The following is a 25,002-nucleotide window of genomic DNA, read 5'->3' on the forward strand; positions in this document are numbered from 1 at the left end:
TAAATATATTATTTACGGCAATGATCGGAGATGTCATTTCATAATTGCAACCGTATCATAAACATATAACAAGTGATGTATAAAATGTAACAGTATTCTCTCGAATTGATTGGAATAAATAGATTTCGGAAATTTAATCTTGCCTATTTTGTAACAAAAATACATACAAAAGAATAAATTAATGGGCAAGATACAATATCGGTAATCGTCGTGAGCTAACCACTTCTTGCCAAAATTTTAATTTAAAATAACATATTATTGTCCCGACCACAGGTCAGGCGTTCTTTAATTGTACGTATTATTATCCTATACAGGCTTAAAGTTCACTAATTTTTCAAATGAATATTAACCTAGACTGACCTTTGGACATACAAGTCAAGCTTTTTGATGATACTATTGTTCCCATTCCATCTTACGGATGTGAAGTCTTTTGCTTTGAAAGCCTTGATTTGTTTGAGCAGCATCATTGTATTTTTTGTGCCGGATTACAAAAACTAGAAGGATTAATCCACGTTACATGTTCTTCTCAGAACTTGGAATATACCCTCTAAATAGTACAGTTAAACCAGAATTATAAGCTAGCAACCATAAACTTTATGTCGAAGTTGGTAGGTGGAAACGAAATGCGGTACTACAGGTCATTAGAAGAAAGTGTACTTTTCGTAATCTGAACGATATTGATGACGAACTGCACTATTTACTCAAATGACCACTTTTTAATCCTGTCAGGAAATATATAAACATTGCCATTTTTACTCAAGACCGAATGTACTAAAAATAAGTTTTAAACTATAAGAGCCCTGATAACTTAGGGAAAAAACATTGAATTTTGTTAAAACTTTATTTAATCACTTGAGACGAATTTGATTAGGTGTCAAATAGTGTTTTTTTTATCTCACTACTGTATCGATAATATTGTGCCTTAATTAAAATAATTGAATTTGATTAACTATTTAATGTTGTTGTTTTATATTTTAAAATGTATATTATTTGAACTAACCACATTCCCATACCTATTTTGTGTAAAATGATAAATTCCAAACCGTTCTGAAACCGCCATTAATTCACCTCTTTATACTTGTGTCTACATGTAGTTATATTGAGTTTTCACATGCTTTAACTTAAATGTAAGCTGTTAAATAGTAATTGAATAATGAGTTAGGATGCCTTGGCTAGTGTGCTAAAGTCAGATGAAATGACCTTTGATTGCTTACGAATGAAAATTTGAAGACTTTGCATAAGATATACAAGATCAAAATACATACGTTTTACTGAACAACCCATTTACGCTTAAGGAAGGGCACGCAACCTTTCTGCTCTTGTGTTTGTATATCACTAGTTATTATATCCACCCATCAATCATGAGATTATATTAATGTTTGCATGTTTGGTTTTCTTTTTGCCGAATATATCATGAGCATGTCATGCGGTCTTTATTGACTTTTAATAGTAAAAGGAGTGAGTACATCCGTTTATTCTAATTTGCCGCTATAGAAATTATAAAACATATCCGGTCGTTTTGCATGGCTGATTGAAAATAATTTCAGATAAGAAGCATTTGGGTATAGACAATCTTAATTGGTAAATATGTTAAAAAAGGCATATGCGTTAACGAAGTAGAGCACCAAACTGTTCAAGAGGGTTAAATTATCAGCCATTTACTATTGATGTACATATGGCTTTTATGGAAACCTTGCAGGCTAGACATTTTGATTCTTTTGATATAAACATAAATGTTTGAAATATTTACCATGACAGGGTTGTCATTGCAGTTGTTGAAGCTTCACTGGTGAGACGTTGTACAGGCTTACAAACGTGCAAATGAGTGCTTATTGACTCGAGTTTGCGAAACATTAAAGTTTGTTTGCGGCAGTGGTAGGGAAATGATCAATCGAAATTAGAACAACACAATTCAGATATATTTCAATAGATATGTTGAGGACTAACCATGTGTTTCCACGCAATTCATTCAACGTTTACGTAAACTAATACCTAATTATGAATACAGCATTTCAATCGCGTCGTAGACTTTTTGCACAGTTTGCAGTTACTTTATTAATTGATCTACTTTTTCTTTAAAAAAAGAAATCTTTTACAGAAAATATGACTTGCGCTGTACATATTTTTTTATTTCTCAATGTGCATTTGTAACAAACTATCAGACACACTACGCATCCTTGGAGCTGTCCACGGACGTATGAACAAGATAAATGCTGGTCAGCGGTCAATTTGATAATAATTCTAAAATCGAGCAAAGTGTTTTATTTAATATTTCCTTTCACAAATTATATTTTCATGACGTTTTACTTAGGTCGTCGTTGATAAATAATTTTTATCTAAACGTATCCTAAAATTATGAAGTCATCATGTTTGACGTTGTATCCGTTTAAAGCACAGTATACGTATCAATTGTTACTTGCTGAAAATGGCAAGAATCAAACTATTTCGCCAATTAAATAAAAAAAGACTAAAGTGATCATTGTATAAGAATGTTTAGATCTAGTCGATCACCGACATACTCGATAAATAACCGTGACACTTCACACCTTTATCTTGCCGGCTTTTTACTGAACTTATTTTAAATAATGCTACCCGTACAATATCAGTATTGGAAAATTCAAACGATGAAATATATATTTTCATGTTTTTATTTTGTACTCAATATGATCAAATCAGTCAGTCAGTCAGTCAGTCAGTCAGTCAGTCAGTCAGTCAGTCAGTCAGTCAGTCAGTCAGTCAGTCAGTCAGTCAGTCAGTCAGTCAGTCAGTCAGTCAGTCAGTCTGTCAGTCAGTCAGTCAGTCAGTCAGTCAGTCAGTCAGTCAGTCAGTCAGTCAGTCAGTCAGTCAGTCAGTCAGTCAGTCAGTCAGTCAGTCAGTCAGTCAGTCAGTCAGTCAGTCAGTCAGTCAGTCAGTCAGTCAGTCAGTCAGTCAGTCAGTCAGTGCATCCAACAGGTAGTAAGTCCTGTACCATATATTGAAAATATGCACCGAATATAAATATTGTTGTACCATGCAACATATTTAAGGAACCATAAATGCTTTTTATAACATTTTTAAGGCATGATTTAGTTGTATGCATGTCTGAAAAATGCAAACGCTATTAACAATAGATGAACGCTTATCGTGATAATTGAGTCATATGTAGACATATTTTATGATAATCTATGTAAACCGTTGATGAACACCTTCTTCCGTACATATACGTTTGTTTCCTTTAACAAAGGAATGCCGGTTGTTTGATTAGGATGCAAGTAAATCATGTGATAACACATAGCATCAAGAAAGTCAAAGAACCGTTATTTCCGGGAAACAAACACACAATATCAATTGATCAATCCCAAATGACAACTGATGTTGTTTTATCTTTACAGGGTGAGTGAAAAAAGAAAGCAAAAGTAAGTATTTTTCTTCATATAATTTTTGGAATTTATCATAACGTATTTAATGTAACAATGTATAATTTCAATTGACTTGAGACGACTGTGATATAAGACTGAAAAAAGTAATTAAGAATTGATTTGATCTTGACTGTTAAAATACAATCTCGATAGTGTGTGCTACAATTTTCATGCATTATATGTTTGCTTTGAAATACACTTCTTAAGAAATATTACACACCACTGAGGGTCATATGACATCATAAGGATCGGCAGTCAGTCACCGAAAGTGATTTTGGACCGAAGAGTTAGCCGAGGTCCATTTACATTCGATTTAATATTAACATTCAATATTTTAAAGCGTTTTAGTTGTGTTTTATTAAACAAAGCAAATAATGTTTAATTGCTACAAATGTTAAGCGTTGTAAAAATAGCAAGCCGCACAAACAAGTTGTATGACCAGCGGACCATATTACATATTTTGCGAGTCCGGACCCGTCTAAATATGATATTGACCGCTGACGTCATTTAAACGGATTTTTCTAAATCAAAATACAGTTATATACGGGCCGATTGACTTTATATATACCCAGCAGGACAAATTTATGTAATATATCATATTATATAATATCTAAGTATAGTACACATTCATTGTGGTTCGGAGTGATCAATTTATTCACACGAATACAGTTTAACCATGTGTTAAAAACGTTCATATGCATTGAATATTCCATCCGATATTTGTTATTCATGCATTAACTTATCATGCTTATGTAATAAACATGTAGTCATTCCATCTCCGGGAAGCTTCGTTCATCGTGGAAATTTTACTCAAAGTACATAAAGCAAACATGTATTCAGTCGGTCGGTCGGGCGATCGTTCGGTCAGTCAGTCATTCAGTTAATATACATTTAAAATTGTATAAAATTATCGTGTTACCTTTTGCACTTACCTTTATTTCTCTCTTGCTATTGCACCCCCCCCCCCCGGCAAAACCTTTCTTACCTGTCATTTTTGGTGTTTCAGTTATGTTTTTGGCGCGTGAATGTACTGTTTATTTCCTTGAAATACCACTATTTACGCAAACTGTTGAAGTATCAAAATGCAGCGTTTACGCCCATTCAAGGGATGCAAAGATATCACAAAATCGGTCTGAAACGGTTTACAACATGCGTATTTTGTTTTAAAGATTTATCTGATTAATATTAAGATACAGCCAATAATGTAGGCATAACATTGAAATAAAAAGTTATTCCATAAACACTTATATTTAATGACTAAATACCTTTCAGCGAATATTTCAAGCATCTTCTGATAAGATGCGAATCTGAGTTAATGACATAACAAATAAAACATATTAAAGTATCCGATGTAAAACCTTCATTATCATTTCATTGAGCAAGTATTAATTATGTTTATAGTTATGTCTTGTAGCCTAATATAGTTTTGATATCATTTCAAACGGTGTTGCCTTTTGATTAATGATATGTACATTAAATGACCGAGACACTATTATACGTTAAGTTATTGTTATTTGTAATTTATTATTAGTTTTATTTTGTATGTTTCGTACATATTCTTGATTTTCTCATGAAACTAATGAAGCCTTTTCAATTAATACCAACATAGTATGGGATCAAAAGGCCTCCATAATACATATTAATATATAGCGGATGAAATAATTCACTAAACAGGGAATTGTACTCCACATACATTTTTATTATGTATTTTGCGGCCATTTGAAGATGTTTGTTATGTTAAAAGTATGAGAAATATTATAAAACAATCTCAACCCTGTATCAGCCCTTTATTCATTAATCATATTTGTCCGAGACAGAACTCGGACACCATTAAAGGAATTGATTAAACTTTAATCAAAAGACCATATGATGTTGGAATGTAAACAATGTGGCACTCTTTTGCAAAGTTATCTCCCATTGTTCAATTTGCTATCATATAAAGTTGCGTATGAAACTTGTGAACCTTGAAGGGATCACAACGCTAGGGATCTTTTTTTAAAGTCATCTCAACTTGCTAAATCTTCATAGCAAAATGAGTCCAGGGCATGACAAAAAAAAACTACTAGAATAAATTGATTTAACTTTGTACATTTAAATATGGCAATATATAAAATTTATTTAAATATTTTCTTTATATATATATATATATATGTATATTGCCGCTTGCGCTTGATCGGCTAGTGTTGTTTTGCCTGCTTAAAATATGCTCTTGTTGTAAAAACTATTCACAAGTAAGTAAAATGATTGACAATTTTAATGGCTGTATCATCATATAAAATGTTTAATGCTCTTGGTCATCTTCCGCCTTTTCCGAAAATTAACACTTTTGTTTTATTTATATTGACCTAACGTTTTCATTGTTTACAGTAATCGCATATTATATCAATATTATATTCAAGTTCCTCTGCAGAATTTGCAAAAAATATAAAATCATCTGCGTACATAAGTAAGAAAATAATAATAACCTAGTATCGACTACTTTGGCTCCTTTCAGGTAAAATGCATTTTCTAGTTCATTAATATAAAGAAAAACCAAAATTGGTGAAAAGTATTCACCCTGCCTTAATCCAAGGTGACTTTCGAATATTGCACCTATATTATTTTGAAGCTCTACTCTTGTCTATTTAACTTAAACAAAAGGTGTGTCCTTACATTATTGTCTAATGCTTTAGTAAAATCAATAAAATCAATAAATGTGCAGAAGTGTTTATTTTGGTTAACAAAAAAAGTGTTATTAGTACATGCAAGGCGAATATATTGTCAGTCATTCCAATCTTAACCATAAAGCCTGCCTAAGCTATCAAAATGACATGATAACAAATTTTACAGTATACTTTTAATTAAATATGACAATAAATTATCAGTGACACTAAACATTAGTGCCTGTAAAATTGTTTGCATCATTGAGTCTTCGTTTTGTTATGAATTGGCACAGTAAGGCCGTTAGCCAATTTATCGTTCAGATCAGTTATAGCCCGAAAGTATTCTGTAAATGTGTCTATGCATATGTTTGGCGTTGTTTGCTTAGTACAGCCCACTTCCAATAATATTTTCTACCTCTATATTTCGCTGTCGTAAGTTTCATAGTGTTTTCTTTTAATTTCTCATACCTGAACGCTGTTATTTGTACAAGGTTTTTTGAGGAACCATATTTGTTATTATAATATATGGCATAATTATTGTGTATGATTTCAAACGTTGTAAATAATTTTCTTGTATCCGTTACAACAGACATACAGAACCTTCATTCAGATCAAAACTAGCTCAGTTATCGTAAAAATGTTTAAATTTACAGCTTGATAGCACCGTAATTGGGCAGTATTATTCGGCACTTAAATATGCAAAGGGAGTTTGCCCACATAGCACATTTAAAAAATAAGGGAAAAACGTTTTTATCATGTTGAATGCATTTTACATTTTTAAGTGGAACGTTGATAAAACAATTACCTGTTGCAACTTATTTATTAAACGACATTGGCATCGCAATGAGCTTGCGTTTGATTTTTTTTTGTTTTTTATTATAAACAAAAAACACTTCTATAATTAAATTGTTTTTAAAATGTACAATTCATTAGTTTTTTTTAAACTCAACCCAGTCTTTGCAAATGACAAATGCCAAGCATGTCATAACAAGAGATAATTCTATATTAGTAATCGGTCATACCAACTCTAAAATATAACATGTCAACAGGAAATTAAACCATGCTCATAAAATGCATCATGTGTTACTTTAAGTTGAATGAATTCGGTCTTATATCTGTTTTTGAAGCTATAGAGCCTTTATACCATGTCTCGGCTTTGGGTTGTTTTTTAACAATATGGTAAAATAAGTGTCAAATAAGGCGACATATTCAAACACCGATATGTATATAAAACAACATCATATATGTCAACTAAACCCTTTTTCCGGTGTACATGCTCATCACAAATTCATAACATACACTCCACTCGATTTACGAATGATGGATGTTTTTCAGGACTAAGGAAGAATTGCAACAGTATTTTTTGGAAATAGAACGTTGGATATATCGTAAACCATTTCATGTTGACATTCTTGCTGGCTTTGATAATGGAATTAAAATATTATGTTTTAATGTTGAATTCTATTTTAGTTTTACTGCGTCTTTAAATGTGTTAAGATGTATTTGACATATATGTTCATGTCGGAAAACCCATCCTTTCTTGTCTGTTAAATGTAGGCCAACTTGTCTAACATGACAGCTTATTAGTCATAGAGGTAGTGTTAGTAATTCTCAAATTTGAATCTAAGTCAATCGCAACATATTTCATGCATGCTAATGATCTTGGAATATATGAGAAACAATTTTCCAAAGGGAGGAAAACGATGTTGCACTCTAGTACTTGCTTTTATGTAAATGTACAGCAAGCCAACAATAGGATACTTAAGTAATATTATTTTGTTTTCTTGAACTATGCGTGAATATAGACATAAAATTAAAATTGGTCGAGGCAATACCAATTTTCTTTTATTATACACTTCAAAAAACGTTCGATTAATCTTATATGTGGAGTTTCGTGCTGTTGTTCCATGTTTCTTGTTTGTGTTTTGTTGTTTTTTGTGTTATATGTCTTTGGCGTATACCCTGTGCCATTAGACGGGGTTTATGTTTAAACGTTTGGCTACTGAGTTTGTTTCTGTAGTTTTTCAGTATTGTAGCAAATAAATTGATATTAACACGATCAATTTAGTCCCAAAGGGTTCTATCTGTAGTCAATAATCATTTTAACGATATTTTGAAGAAAATTAAAACTAAGTACTGAATGCTATATAAAATTAGGATCTGTCATGAGACGTCATAAAATACAGTAGGATTATTAGTTCTGCATTTTGATCCGGGAGGTTGTATTCCACTCGAGTGGATTTTTGCAGATTTATGCAAAAAATTGCAAAAATCCACGAGAGTCGAACACGCCATTTCGGATCAAAACGCAATACCAATATTGCCCCTATTGTTATATAAATTACTGGTTAGATCACTTAAAAGCCACATGATAATTAATGTTAATATATGTCCATAAATGACTTCTGTTAAATGTTTCCGCTACTTTTATCTTCTACATTGAAAGCTGAATTTATTAAGGTACCCATGCATATCCAGAAATACGTCATGAACGTAACCATGCTAATATTGAAAAGCAATTTTTTTGCTGTAGAAATGTATACGTAAATGTTGCATGAACAGTTTTTTTTTTCATACTGATTTTTTAACGGAAGTAAATAACAGCTTTCACATTATAATTAGTCTATGTTCAACTTATTTTGATTAATTGCATTTTTTTTCCTTAATAAAACAATTACTTGTTTTTTTAGTTAATATTTGGAATATCTTGATATTAAATGTCGGTAGATACATAGATCGGTCCATTACAAAAAATTTAGGTATGGCAAATTTAACTCTTTGGTTGATTAAGTGTTAGTCCGTAAATGTTTACATGTGTTTAAGTCACACAAAATAGTAACGACATGACAGCGACCAGATCCGTGCTCAACAAAAAAGTACACACATGTTAATATTAATTACAGATCATTCTTATCCTATCCGAGAAAGTGAAACTATGCTGAATTTCCAAACAATTACTTCCACTCTGGTCTAACAATAAAGAATACGTAGAAGTTTTACACATCATACACTAGCTTAGTTTATCATCTTTACAATTGTTTATCATGCTTAAATTTGAAGAAGCGCTGAAATATCTCGTCTTGTAAAATATACAAAGATATAGTGGATGAATATTCAATTGTATTTGTTTGTGTTCAAAAAATAACTGATTAAAATAATTTTATTAAGTACGATTTAGAAAACCTTACAAAGTATCCATTATTGAAAATGTCATACAGTCATTTCTTTTGAATTAAATTGTTTATAAGGAAACACATTTCTTGAACGAAGTCAAAACAATATGAAACCTTCATGAACTGTTTAACTGCAGCCAAAGTACACACACTATCAACGCATAACAATTGGGGTTTCTAAAACTAGTCCAGAAGAATTTGCAAAAAATAGTATTAGAGCAATCTCAAGCCAAGTGGTATGCTTATTAAAGCTTTTCTGTGTTTATCAAACTTTTCCTTTTCATGAAAATCATTCATTTCAGCGATATCATTGTAGCAGACATATGGCAAAATACTATCAGCATATAAATATATTTATATGAACAAGGTTTGGTCGGGAACTTCTTTGTTGGTAAAATTATGGTGCATGATTTCAAATGTTTTAAAAAAAAATTCTAGTATCCGTTACAACACTCATATATGCCCTTGATGCAGATCAATACTAGCTCAGTAATCGCCAAACAAATAACAGCATGATAGCACTATAATTTGGCAGGATTATTTGGCGCTTAAATAAGCGATGGAAGTGTGCCCTCATAGCACATTTCAACGCAAATTAATCAAGTGAAAAACGGATTTATCATGTTGAATACATTTAACATTTTTAAAGGAAACGTTAATAAAAGTTTGACCTAAGTCAAGTATGTCATTGATATCATAAATCTAGATATAGCGATTGATTGAATGCATACTATTTGTGTCTTTAAATGTGATTTATTAATATATTAATATAAACATTTTTATAATTTAACTTTTGTAAAAGGTGTGCAATATATTAGTGTCTCAACCCAGTCTTTGCAAATGCCAAATGTCAGGCTTACTTCACAATGTTATGCACCAGCAAGTGATAGTTCGATATTTGTAATCGGTCATGACATCTCTAAAATATAGCAAGCTGTTTAATGTCAACAGGGAATTAAACCATGCTCATAAGATATCAATTTGTGTTACTTTAAATAAGTTAAATTCGCTCCTCTATTTGTTTTCTAAGCTATAGAGCCTTTATGTCTCAGCTTTGAGTAGATTTTAAACGATATGGAAAAAATAATGTCAGATAAGGCAACATATTCGAACACTGATATGAATATAGCACAATGTCAAAGGATGCATTTAAGGTTACAAAGTAATACCGAAACAAGTTCACCAGAGAGCTAAAATCATCATCAAGTCGCTCTGAGTGACATCACTATCAATTGAGAATGTTTTATTGGACAAAAAACTGACCCGATCATATTTCATGTTTTCTAGAAGAATCAGATACGTGACTTTTATTTTTGTTTAATTTAAAGCGATACTAAATTTGTGTAACAATAATTTGTTGTAGCCGATGTCAGAGAAACAACTGATTGTCGACTATACAAAATCGTCGTTGTATCCCTGTTGTTATGCAAATTTTTAGATATATCATTATATATGTCAGCAAAACCCTCAAATTTATCACAAACCCTCCACTCGATAAACAGTTGATGGATTGATGGATGTTTTTCTACTTTCAGGACTTTGGAAAAGTTGCAACGGTATGTATGTTGTTGTTTTTTAAATAAAACGTTGGATATATCGTACACTATTTCATGTATACATTCTTTCTGCCTTGATGGAATGAAAATATTATATTTCAATGTTGAATTCTATTTTAGTTTTACTGCGTCTTTAAATGTGTTAAGATGTATTTGACATATATGTTCATGTCGGAAAACCCATCCTTTCTTGTCTGTTAAATGTAGGCCAACTTGTCTAACATGACAGCTTATTAGTCATAGAGGTAGTGTTAGTAATTCTCAAATATAAATCTTAGTGCATCGCAACGTATTTCGTGCATGCTAATTATCTTTGAATATTTGAGCAACAGCTTCTAACGGGAGGAAAAACGATGATACAATCTAGCGTTTGCTTTTATGTAAAAGTACAGCAAGCCAATCATGGTATACAATTGTTATATTATTTTGTTTTTTTTCTTTGCGTGAATATATACATAAAATCAAAGTCGGTCGAGGTAATATTGTTGTTTTTAATTGTACACCTTAAATTGCGTTCGATTATTATTTTATGACTTGTGTATTACGTTTCAAATTCTAAGTGTTCATTGTGTAACTTTTGAGAGGTTGCAGAAGGGCGACGGTTTAAGCTAATTACTTTTAAATACACTAGATCATTAATAACTTGAATTTGTACATGGTTAATTTAACACTGATATAGACAAAAAAAATTAAGATAAGGAAGCTTAATTGTAGCAGTCATATGTATATATTTAACAGAGTCGAAAGCTTTTGAGATCACAGATTTGCAATGACCTGTACACTGACAGCATTTGGATGGATCTACTTTCAAATATTTGCAATTACTGTAATGTACTTTGGATCATGTGTACAGCGTTTTAAACCTGAATCAAATTTGTTATGGTATGTCGTTAAACTTAAGCTTTTAGCAACCTGTTTAGTATTGTAGCGAATTAATTGATAATAACACGATCAAGTCCAAAGGCTTCTATTTATAGTCAATCATCATGCAAACGATATTATGTAGGAAATATATAAACGTAAAAACTAAGATTTTATATAAATAAATAGGATAATTATATACACAATTTTATTCATCGAGTTCAGGAAATATATAAGCAAGCAAACCGTTTGCGAGCATAGTTAAATGCTTTCAAGAAGAGTTGAATAAAAACTTAGTATTACATAAAGATATGTACCATATTATTTTCATCATATACTTTTCCCGTACAAACCAGCACAAATGGTTCAAATTAATATGTTGAATATGTCTAAGCCTATTTTTTACAATGTTTTATCATTTAAACGTAAATGCATGTGGAACGAACACATGCTGTTGCAATCGATGACTTTATTCATGTTTACTGTGTTTTAGGTTTTCTCTTATACCAGAAAAAACAACAACATTGTTTACACCGGCTACGTCTGTGAAACAAAAAGCGTCTAACTAACACGGATTTTCAACTATTCTTTTATAAGCATCATATGCGTCTCGCCGCTGAAGAAAGAAAGACATATATTATATTCGTACATAATTACCACAATATGTCACATATACAAAAGCACAATTCATCGTAGATCATTTACAAAAGTTGTTCGTTTTATTTTTAACGTTTGCAAACATCCCGAACAACCCATGTACGCTTAAGGAAGGTCACGCAACATTTCTTTTGTGTGTGTGTATATATATCACAAGTTACCGTTACCAGTCCACTCCAACATAATATTAAGTTAATGTTAGTATATGTTTGGATTTCAGTTTGCCGATATTTGAATTAAATGTTTTGATTGTTTCTTCAAATCAAAACTATGAATGTACTTAAATGTATTTGATGTATCTTAACTGCTCTATGTTACATGTGTATAACAATACTGAAGGAAGGGCAGTACGATGTTGTAATATAAAAAGTGCTATTATCCTTACGTTTACGATAGCAGCAATGTCGAAAGTTATTTCTATAAGAATGCATTATTTGTTGTTGTTTTTTTCAAAATAAACATTAATTTGGACTTTGTAAGGTGTCGTTACATTTTCACAAGATAATGAAACCATGAGCATGTCATGCGGTCTTCATTGACTTTTAAAGCAACATGATTGAGTACATTCATTATTTCTTATTTTCCGCTATAGAAATTATAAAACCAGTCAATTGTTATTGCATGGTTGTTTAAAACAAATGTAAGATAAAGAATATTTCGGTATGGTTAATATTAATTGCGGAACATGTAACAAGAGGCATAGGAAATTTAAAGTGAAGCATCAAACTGTTCTAGAACTGTTAAATTATCAGGTATTCACTATCGCAGTTCATTTGACTTTCCCGGAAGCAGTGAAGGCTATACATTTCAACGTTTTTCATGTTACAAAAGTGTATTGTCAAAACTTAAAAACATTGTCAAGAACATATTCACAGATCGCTGTACTTCTTCACTTGGCTTGACGCCAATATGAGTTACTTACTTAGAATGATCATATCTGGGAATACTTCCAACATACTTATGCCATTGTAAACGACTTTGTAATAATAATACTTTTACATCATCAATAAAGATTTAGTGAAAATGTTGTTGTATTTACTGTTGCCCAAACAACTATCGATGCTGTCTTTGAAAGACCGTTCGACTGTTATGTAATTAATGTCTTTCCATCAAAACTTCTTATAAATGAACCTAATACTTTTATCTACTGCATTGAAAGCTGATTTGTTTAAGATATTTAGAGCCTTTTTTTGAGGAATTATCACTTCGTTATATGTCATTTAAAAATGAAAATCTGCCAATCCTGCATATAGTATAAGCATTTGTTTGAACATAATTGTACATGATACATGTTCGTCTTTCACAAAAGGTTGAACTTTACAATGATTAATTCATCATTTTCAAAATATGTCAGCAATTTCACAATTATTAGATTCGCGAACACAGTCAAGTTCAGTCAGGGTTCACCTTTAATGTCTGACACTTTGTTTATGAAACAGTGAACGTTCGCAATTCATTTAACTCAAAATCTCAATAGAGTCCAATCAAGTGTGATATTTTCTGTTATATTATTTCACCAGGTTTTGCATAAGGCAGTTATCATACGATGTTTGTCGAAGGCATACACTCCCGAAAATTCACAATCCAAAATTGTTCACAGCAAATGAAAACATAGTTCGTAACCATGCTATAACGTTAAGAAATTAGCCCTGCTAATACAGGAATTCGTAATGAAAGTTGCTTTACTAGTACGGGAATACTTTATGAACGCAAACATGCTATACGGGAATACGTAATGACCGGAACCTTGGCTATACTTTAATAAGTAAAGACAATATCCATGCTCATACGGAAATTTATACTTAACGTAGCCATGTTAAACTGGAATATGTAATACACATTACAATGCTTATTCGATAAAATGTTATAAAACGTAACCATACAAATGCGGGAATACGTCATGAACGTAATCATGCTAATACGGGAAGACATAATAAACCGTACCATGCTAATACAGGAATACGTTACGAAAGTTACCATGTTTATACGATATTACAACGGCTTTAAACTTTGAATTTTATAAGGAACTCGTTGTTATATTCGTCGTTGCAACTTATTTTGCAAACTATTTAACGATAATGTCCTCACAATGAGCTTGCGTTTGATTTATTAATATAAACACGTCTATCAATTTATTTTTAAACGGTGTGCACTATATTATTGTTTTGAACTCAACCCTGTCCACAAGGCTATGCACTAGCAAGTGAATATTCGATATTTGTAATCGGTAATACTATCTCTAATATATAGCCGTCGTCGAGCGTTGCTCCATACTTCCTAGACGGGTTCAATAAAACACTGTATGATATCACGATGAGTCAAATACTATTTTCATCATGTACTTCTTCAGTAAATTAAAGCGAAACTGGTTAATATAAATACTTTGAATAACCAATTTAATGATAATACTAATACCGATAGCAAATGTAATAGCCAATACTAATTGTATGAAATATTAACTTTAACGTTAAAGAAGTTTTTTAAATAGTCACATGGTGTTCTATATGTGTAAGTTATATATGTCTACTTATTGTGCATGTATATGATTGAACATTAACAATAAAAACATTTTTTAAGATCACGATAACGATATTTTCTTTAATAATACTTCAAGATTATAATTTATTACCTCATTTGTTTTTAGTTTTAAGTATGACACGTCTTATATATGGCATATGGACATGACCATTATGTATGGATATTATTATTTATACGTCTTCAACGTAGCTGAATTCAACGCGTGGAATATAATGGAATATAAAAATACAATAAGAATACTTACTGCATTTGATTAATCTGAAAGTAAATCTAACAGGGAATAGAAACATAAATAAGAAAAGAAGCCCAAATGTGAAACTAAGTTTAAATCATTCTAAACATTATTGTTTTAAGTTATAAAACAAATGTTAAACTATAGCTTACATCTGAAAAAACTAAATGCTTTATTTGTAAACGAGTGAAATTTTGATATTTCTAGCCAAGTTGAATTATGGTGTAATTAAATGTCTTGCATACAGGTAACTGTTGAGTAAGGATCTATCAATCCGTGTCATCTGCAGATAATACTTAAAATACAAGTGGCTTTTGGTTTCACCAGACTTCAAATACCTTCATTGTGGTCATGTAGTTTTCGTTGAAATCAATGCCAACTTGGATTGGATTTTTGGTTTATGTTTTAATGTCAAATAGAGGCACTTTTTAATAGCCACATTTTTCTTTCCGATACAGCTAAACGAAACGTTTGCGGTAACGCAATTCAATATCAAATTGTTCGACAACAAGATAAAATAACCAGAAGAAGTCATCGCGTTCCTTCTGCATTTTCATGTTGCAAATGCTGATAAAGAGAGACAAATTTATAACAATTGTTCTGGCATCATATTGAAATGTATCTTTTGAGATTCAATGTTTATATCAATGCCAAACATTTGTAAACAATGAAAACAAACTAAAAGGTTGCTTTCGAATGTATCTGGTAATGTTAACCTAAAGTACATTTCTAAAGAATACAGGTAGCATTAAGAAAACAGTTATCCGTACACTTATTGCATCGATTTAATAACGTTTGTGAAAACCTTCTTCTGTTTGTACGTAATTATCTAAAAGAAAGGAACATCTACCATATATATGCCATTAGCTACAGTGACTTCTTAGAACAAAAATATCGACAATAAAATACCAGCACTGAATTATATCTGATCAGTGATGCCATTTCACGAACCTTTTGCTATTTTTTTTGAAGAATATTGAAGGCCAGCTGCATTTAGTCACAGGGGTACGATTGTCCATCCATTTAAATATATAGCGAACATTTAGTCTGAAATAGCAAGTATAATTTGACTAAAATATTTATATAGTTGCGTTTAAGTTGAAACTCAATGATCGTTACCATGTTAATATGGGAATACGTAATGACCGTAACCATATTACAACGATATACGTATTGAACGTCACCATGATTATACGGGAATAGGTAATAAACGAAACCATGCTTATACATTACACGTAAAAAAACGCAGTCATGCATAAACGGTAATACGTAACAGACACCAAAGAACACGTTAAAGTTTTCACGTTTTAAATAATCTTGGTTTATCGTCTCTGCATAACATATGAATATATGTTTAAATAAACCTTTTACAAGAAAGCGTAATACATAAAGGATGCATATTTATCTTTTTATATTCCTGTGTTCCAAACATTACTGACTACAACAACTTAATTTCGTAGGATTAAGCAAGCCTGAAAACGTATCCATATGAGAAAGTATTCAAATACACATTGGAAAATAGATTCCATGAACAAAGCCAAAACAATCACACATTCCAGCGGCATCATTGTAGCAGACATATGGCATTACACCCATCAGCACATTATGATTCTGATGACACAAGTGTGAATGTAAAAGGTGTGCAATACATTAGTGTTAAAAACTTAACCCAGTCATTTAAAGTGTCAAATGTCAGGCATACGTCACAAGTTATTCACTAGCAATTGATTCTTCTATATTTGTAATCGGTCATAACATCTCTAAAATATAACATGCTGTTAAGTTTCAACCGTCAATAAAACCATGCTCATAAAATGTCCCTTTGTCTTACTTTAAAAAAAATGAATTAGGTTCTATATTTGTTTTTGAACCTGTAGAGCCATGGTTCGGCTTTGGATTGATTTGATAGAATATCGTAAACTAATGTCACATAAGCCAACTATGAACAGTGAAATATATATAACAAAGTCAACGAAGTCCACTGAGATTATAAAATAACACCGACACAAATTCACCAGATATCTAAAATGATATGGTTTTGTTTGAGTTTCGTGCATGACATGGAAAAGCAAATGTTGTTTAATAGACAAATTAGATGAACAGTAAAATGTAAGGACAGAGTTGTCCATACACATATTGTATGCTGATCAATATAATAACGTTGGTGAATACCTTCTTTCGTATATACTAAATAATTTAAACAGAAGAACATGTACCACAAAAATGACTTAAACTAGAATTACTCCATAGAACATAAAATATATTGAAACTAACAGAAGAACATACATTTTTATCATATCAGTGACGCCTCGAACGTTTTGTCAGAAAATCAGATTGAGTGAATTAAAAAGCAAAAACATACAATAAGTAAGGTCAGAGTTCTTGAAATAAAAAGCAAAATCATGCATTAGTTGTACCATACGTTTTTTCTCTAACATATGTGTTTTCTTTAACAAAAACTGCATACCAGCTGTTTGTGAACGTTGAACGTTGAACACAGAATAATCAGCATGGTAAGATCATGCAACAGTTGTTTACTGTGTTCCCATATTATACCTGGCAATTAATGTTCATTTGTTATCTTTTTTCAGTATATATGCCAAGTCAGAGATACCGTAAGTATTGTTTTTGCTTTCTTCTTAAAACTTATATAAAAGAATATCGTAACGTTTTTTTTTCACACGTTTAAAATGCAGGACCGACAACACGATGTTACAGACAAGGATTCGCGAATGTTCGTACTCCAGGTTTTGTTCACCAAATTAAACAGATCAATTGATGGTCACATTTATGTGTATTCCAATATGTCATGTAAAATACGTACAAATCCATATTATCCGACTTCAGTAAGAGATCAACCAATTTATGAGATTGCCTTATCATCGTAGGAGTATACGTGAACATTACTTTTCAAAAATTAAATCCCTTCCTTGTAATTTCACTTTAAATCAAGGCATTCGTTTACACTTATATGCAGCTAAAACATGTGTACATGCTTTGTTTAACGTTTTTGCATGTATTTAAAACCTGTCAAAAATAACATACTGTCCGGTAAGAATTTATTGTAAATCAGCACTTGTTTGGTGAAAAAGTGAAATTTGTTAAAATTTTAAGCCAAGCCACATTAAACCATCGATTTACGACAGTCTTTTCCTGATCTTACATTATAAGCTGTGTACATAATGTTAATATATTGTCCATTTTCATAATTATGTCATAACACTCCGTTCAAACCAAATGAAGCCAATATATGAAAAAACTTATCATAAAAATTAGGAATAAAAATATGTTTGGAAAACCACGAGGAGGTCCTGACAATCAATTAAAACAGATACAACATTTTAAACACTATCTTATATATTACATTTGAGGCAACAAACCTATTTTCTATCAAAAACAAGGTCAGCTGTGACGAAAATCTATATGACATTATATAAGCTTTGTGTCCGGTAGTTAAAGAAACTACTTGTCAATTACCATAATTTTTTATTGTCACCTCCTTATTCACATGAAATGAACATAACAATGTTTCATACAGCTTTATTTTATGATTGTTAGTAAGGCAATAAGCAATGGTATTGTCAATTCCATGTTAAAAAAGTAAATTCATATGAATAATGTTACTGTGTGATTCTAGATACTTACTTGTATAAGTTTTAATAAATTTCATCAGTGTCCCTAGATATTGCCTGAAAGATTTTAAGTTGACATGATGATATATTCAGGTACTATTAAAATATAAACATCATGTACAATATAAGTAGTATGTGTGTTCAATAAGTTTTTTGTATTTAAATGTAAAGTACACACGAATGTGTTTCAGTAAATTGAAATGACATTTGATTGCTAAAGAATAAAAACGCGCATACTTTGCATACAATATAGAACATTATAGTCAAAATAACAAAAGTATGCAGGTGTTCTAAGCTTTCATGAACAACCTTTTTAGGACAATATGCATGTGTTCAAATGATTTAAGTGAACGATGGCAAAGTATCCATTATCACTGCAACCAAACTATGATCATGAGGTCATCCTTCTATTTAAGACTTTTTATTTCACCCTAAGAAAAGGTTATATTTGTTATATTATGTGTTAAAAGTAATTCATTCGAAGTAAAGAAGCCTTGAAAGAACACGATTAAAACACATGACGTAATCGGTGTAACTTCAAACCCAATGTATTTGCAATGTTTTTCATGTTACGTGTTACATTATATCCTTCCTTGAGTTAATCATATTGATGTTGTGTGGTTTTGTTTTGTTTAAGATATTGATCGTTTCACATTTACTTCATAACTACCGAATTTACTGATATATTTTATGATATAACTATTTAAGCTGCCCTCTCACATATTGAACAGTTAAATAAGAGTGCTGACAAAAAAAATAAATAACAGATTTGTATATGTAAGTTCGAAAATTGATGTTGTATGCATTTTTCTTAAACCGTTAGTTACGGTTTAAGTCATAAAACATTAATTTTCGAACGGAAATAAGAAAATCTACGATCTCATTTTTTGTCAGAAATCTTATATCACTTGTTTGCAGATATTTATGCAAAAAATGCTTTTTCCAAGTCAAAAAAGTTGTAAAAATGGTATATCTGTGAGAGTGCAGCTTTAAATATTTTGCGATGAATTATATGTATTTGAAACAAAGTGCATAAAGTTTAGTTTGTGTCTTCATTTCATCGGCGAAGAACAAATAAGATCCATCCAATTTATGGTATATACGAGCAATTTCATCTCTGGAATGTCTGTAATTTTTAACAGCATTTTGCATCCTATCTCATACTTTTATCAAGTACACATGACCATCACCTTAAGTCATCATTTATTGAAATGCAATTTGTTCCGATTAGTGGACAACCAAATAAGCGATGTATTCCCTTCCCTCAAGAGCCTTATATAATTTATTGCGTTGACTAGTGCCACTGAAAAACGTTTGATGAACAAAGTGCATGATTGCGCGTATCCTTATACCTATGTTTGATGTTTAGCTTGTGCTCGTCCGTTAGCTATTTCATTTTCCAATCAATATACTTGAATATTTATGCGCAAATGCCTTTTAAACTGCTCAAATTATTTGATTTCAAATATCTCTATCAGTGCTTATGTCTACCATCTCCAATAGCTGTTGATTGTGTATATCTGTTTAAATACATTTCTAGCATATAACACAATATCATAGGATAACAGCATGTTTTCTGAAAGTTCAAATAACATTTATCATATGACTATAACATTTAAATATTTGCATTTGATTCACTCTCAAAAGGAAAATTGCTGGTACGGGAATAAGTTATGAATGCAACCATTCTTATAAGAAAATACGTATCGAGCGTTAAGAATTGTGAAAAGACACAATGAACGTTACTATGCAAGTACGAGTAGACATAATGAACGTTACTTTGCTATTGCGACAATATTTAATGAACGTAACCATGCCATTGCGAAAAGACACAATAAACGGTACTATGCAAGTACGAGCAGACATAATGAACGTTACTTTGTTATTGCGACAAGACACAATTAACGTTATCATGTTATTGCGAGAATGCATAATGCGCAATACCATGCTTAAACAGAAAAAAACAACGTAATGAACATAACCATGCTAAAACGAGAATGCGTATAAAGTTATTGCATTAATAATATAAAACGTAATGAAAATAAACATGCTAATACAGGAATACGTTTTGAACTTTACCATGCTTTTACGGGAATACGCAAGAAACGAAACAATGCCAATATGTTAAAACGTAAAGAAAGAAGGCATGCTTAAAAGGTCATACGTAAGCAATAAAGAAAACGTTGACGTTCTAAATCATCACAGTTAATCGTCTTAGTTTATCATGCTACTTTCACTTTGGACCACATTTGAATGTTTTTCCAATTACGTCATTAAAACAAGGAAAGTCGATGGTAGCCGTCCAATGAAAACGCTTCGTGTATTTAAGTCATAGCCGAGTGCGCGGTCAAGGTCAAAATTGCAAGAAGGTGATTCGAAGTGAAAGTAGAAATACTTCAACAAAAAACGTTCGATTTGGATAAATACGCGTCTTACTCAACGAGTTTTTAACGGTAGGAATGCTATTTTAAGCTTTTCTTTGTAATGCATACGGAAAGTTTGCATGTCAGTCTGTTTTTAACGTGTTTTAGGGGGGAAAAATCAGTTGTTTTTCAACCTCCCGGTTCTTTCGTAATGGCAACTTTCAGCTTCTGGTCGGTGCATTTTGTTTGAATATGCGTAAAGGTCAATCTTACTAGCATAAAAGTTATATTTTTCTTGTAGATGGGAATCTTACCTTATCAGAACAGTAAAAATTATTAGATTATCTCAATTATTTTAGGAACTATGCTCTATTGAGAAGGTCCGTTTGGAATTGATGAATTTTTGCACATGTTTACCTTATATTTATTTATATATTATACTAATTTGCTTTCATGAAAAATTGTGGAATAATTTTTTAAATCACATGTATTCACTATCTTGACCGAAATAAATGAATTAAAAAAATATTAAAAATAAAAAATAAAAATAAAAAATGTATTACTGTATCCAGGCTATGTGACGAACACCTGTGATAACAACTAACTAATGCTGGGTTGTTGTACTATTTTCAGCTCAATGAGAGAAACAATTGATATTTTTGTAAAATTATTTTTGTACTTTGTTGTTTGTACGAGGTGTTCGGGAACTTCATTTGATGATAAAAAAATATGGTTCCCTTACACCATATTGCCAGTGCAGTTCTGAATATCCAACATTATTACTATAATATCGTCCTAAATTAAATCCATTGAAAATCTGGCGACTAATTACATACTCGTGATCTTTATGTAATTTTCGGAAACGTTCAACATTTTATGTTCACTCGAAAGCTTTTCTGCAGTGAATTGTTATTGCATTATTATAATATATTAACGTTGACGCTAATCGTATTGAATACATTTTGATGTTAATGTTTTGAACAGTTTCAAGGAAAAAAAATGCATATTTTAGTAATGTATCGGTAGTGTGCCGATGTCAATAGCGAAACAAAAACAACACTTGTCTCTGTTTCTTAAAGGTTCTCGTTAAAAATTCCCGATTTATTTCTCCGCTTTGCCAGATAAAGTGTTTCTATCCACGGCACTTACACAGTATTCTTTTTTTTTTACAACAATTCGTCGTTTATACAAATGTCCTCAAAAGCAGGCGTTGTTACAAAGTAAATATCAAATATAAATGTTATGCAAATAATTTTATTACTATTGACCCCTTAACCTAGTCAATGGGAATGCGCAGGCATTTTAATCAATATTATATATATTTAAATTGCTTTCTGCTTTATTATCATGTACAAAGTAAAGTTCATAAACTGTATTCATCAGAATGAAAACTAACTATTGTTTAAACTCTTTCCAGTTCATTCATGTCATTCATGTCACAACATCAACACAAATTAATTAATTTTTCGCCGATATATAGAGTATATTTGTTTATTTCAGTGTAAGATCGAATTTGTTTACACGAAGGTCGTAAAAAGCATATTTCGCAACTCGTGATATCATCTTACACTGAAATAATTTTTTTTCTGTCTCTATAATGCTTTTTTTCGGAGTTTTATTAGTATTAATTAATTTTCTTAATAACCACCCTTTTTTAAAAAGGGTGTTATTTACACCGCAAGCCGTGTGACGCCCCTCACGCATATTCTATACATATGATAGCAGATGACGTAGCTGTCAAATTTCCGGTTTGTTTTGAAAAAGTGTTCAGGATATTCTTTATTAAATTATTTTCTCGTTTTTTAGGTCAAATATTTTATGAACAGTAACCAAATCAATGAAATTTTATTAGTGCATCTTTGTTCCAAATTATTTATTTTTTATTTTAAGTGGGACATAGATACATAACCAAATTACTACGCCGTCATTTCTTGAATGGAAATTTGACAGGTCGACTGTGTTAGCAAAACAAATGAGGATAATCATTGAATATAAAACATTTTTTCTTAGTTTGAGAGTGTATTTCACTTACTGTCAGAAGTCTCTTTTGCTTGAAAACAGGTCGATTTCCAGGTAATGATGAGGACCACGCTAGGTTGTTGACAAATTTTGAGGCGTGGGTGGGGTGAAAATATATCATTAAATCTGTAAATTGTTGTGTGAATTTTGCGGAAAGTTTTTATTTCGTATAACAACGACAAACAGTTACATTTGAACGATAATATGACATTCTATTTATGTATTTTCGTCTGTTATTTGTTTAAGATGAAAGCAAATATTGAAAACACACATCTTTCCATGTCATCAGTATCATTCTACTCAACTCACATCACAAATTATTAACCATAGAGCTAGCGTTAGTATTTCCTCAAATATAGATCTGAAAACATCGCACCGTATTTTCCACATGCTAAATTGCCTTTATATGTATGAGAAACAATATTAAAAGAGAGGACAACGATGTTACAATCTATTGTTGGTTTTATATAATTGTTTGGCAACGTTAGTTATATTCGTTTGTTTTCTTGAAATACGTATGCGTCATTATGGGCAAAAATAACAGTCGGTCAAAATGTTTTTGAAAATTCTTGTATCTTTTATTTTAATTGTACACTTCAAAATGTGTTTGAATATGCTTGTTTATTTTACAAGTCCAGCTTCAAATATATATGTTTGCTTATTATGAGATATGTGATACATCTTCGATCGTCGTCTGTCATAAAAGCTTTAATCATCACGTGATGTTACAAGCATGCCAACTTATTTCAATGCACAAAAAGAAGACATTTCTAACTTAATGAAATTGTTCTCAGTATCTATGCTAAGTAATGAATATTCAGACAATCATAACACAATTCAAAACATTTCTACATTCCACGTCCATATTGTTTTTCGTGCAAATATCACGTTGTTAGTTGCCATCTAAAAATACCACTGACAGTAGTTTGATAATGGTCCACAATAGGAACTGTACGAATGGATCAAAAATAGAAAGAACAAATGTTTGATTTTGGCAACAAGCAGAGATGTCTTTACGATCAGTTCTTCATTTTATAATCGTGACCATCTCATATATAACGTTACAAATATTGTATGTAATAGGACATCTGTTTCACACGGATTGATTTGAAAGAGAAACATAATGTAAGACTAATTGGACAAATACAATATTGACAATCGTCGTGAGAGAACCATTAATATCAACTAATTTAAATACAAAATGTTAATTTACACGGAAGGTTTCTATAAGTATTAACGCATACAAAAATTGACCCAGAGTTTTGTTGAGCTTTTTAATAATTAATAGTTATTTACATAGAACATATATTTTCACATAACCTATCTAATGAAATTCCTGAAATATTTAGAGCAATACATAAACTATTCGGTGCATTACATTCCATTAACATTAATACAAATATAATACCAAAACTACTACTAATACCTCTACTATTAATACTACTACTATTACAGTTGAACACCATTAATCCGAAATCGTTGGGACCTGAAAAATATTTCGGAATAGCGATATTTCGGATTAACAATTTTCAGAAAATGACAGCGTTCGCGAATTATAGATAACATGAAATACCAAGTCTTGAATATTGCAATGTTGGTGACACGTTACCAATACGATATATTCGGTTTGAGTGATCTTGCGTTTACAAATTCGTTCTTATACTTCTTTATTAAAACAATATTAAACATTTAAAAATGAAAGCACATGTATGCATTCGGAACATAGGACGGATTGTTCGGTAGCGGGTCGAGTAAGCAAAGCGGCAATAATCGGCGAATCTGATGAGATAGACATTTTCGAATGATTTTCATGTTTTGTTAACCATCAATTATATACACACTTTATAACCCAAATGAAACGCTCATTTTCTGACATCGATGTTTGTAACATACGCTAGCTCAATTTCATTCTTTAACAAGCGCGTTATTAT

General features: G+C 31.2%; 1 protein-coding gene across 8 annotated transcripts in view; it reads left to right on the forward strand.

The window, feature by feature from the left end:
• The window catches only part of LOC128221240 (hornerin-like), a 102,929-nt gene that overhangs the window by 39,778 nt on the left and 38,149 nt on the right, over nucleotides 1-25,002 (forward strand). For 7 of the 8 annotated variants that reach the window (XR_008258926.1, XM_052929766.1, XM_052929767.1 and 4 more), the window contains 3 exons: nucleotides 3,372-3,395; nucleotides 10,749-10,769; nucleotides 17,649-17,672. Coding sequence is in view for 6 of the 8 variants with exons in the window: in XM_052929766.1 (XP_052785726.1) it covers nucleotides 3,372-3,395; nucleotides 10,749-10,769; nucleotides 17,649-17,672 (69 nt within the window). In the remaining 2 variants the exon portion in view is untranslated. Of the gene's footprint in view, nucleotides 1-3,369; nucleotides 3,396-10,748; nucleotides 10,770-17,648; nucleotides 17,673-25,002 lie in introns of those variants that run through there. The other variant, XM_052929772.1, reaches the window with a different exon arrangement.

Source organism: Mya arenaria, chromosome 16 (assembly GCF_026914265.1).
Source record: "Mya arenaria isolate MELC-2E11 chromosome 16, ASM2691426v1".
In the NCBI taxonomy this organism is placed as follows: domain Eukaryota; kingdom Metazoa; phylum Mollusca; class Bivalvia; order Myida; family Myidae; genus Mya; species Mya arenaria.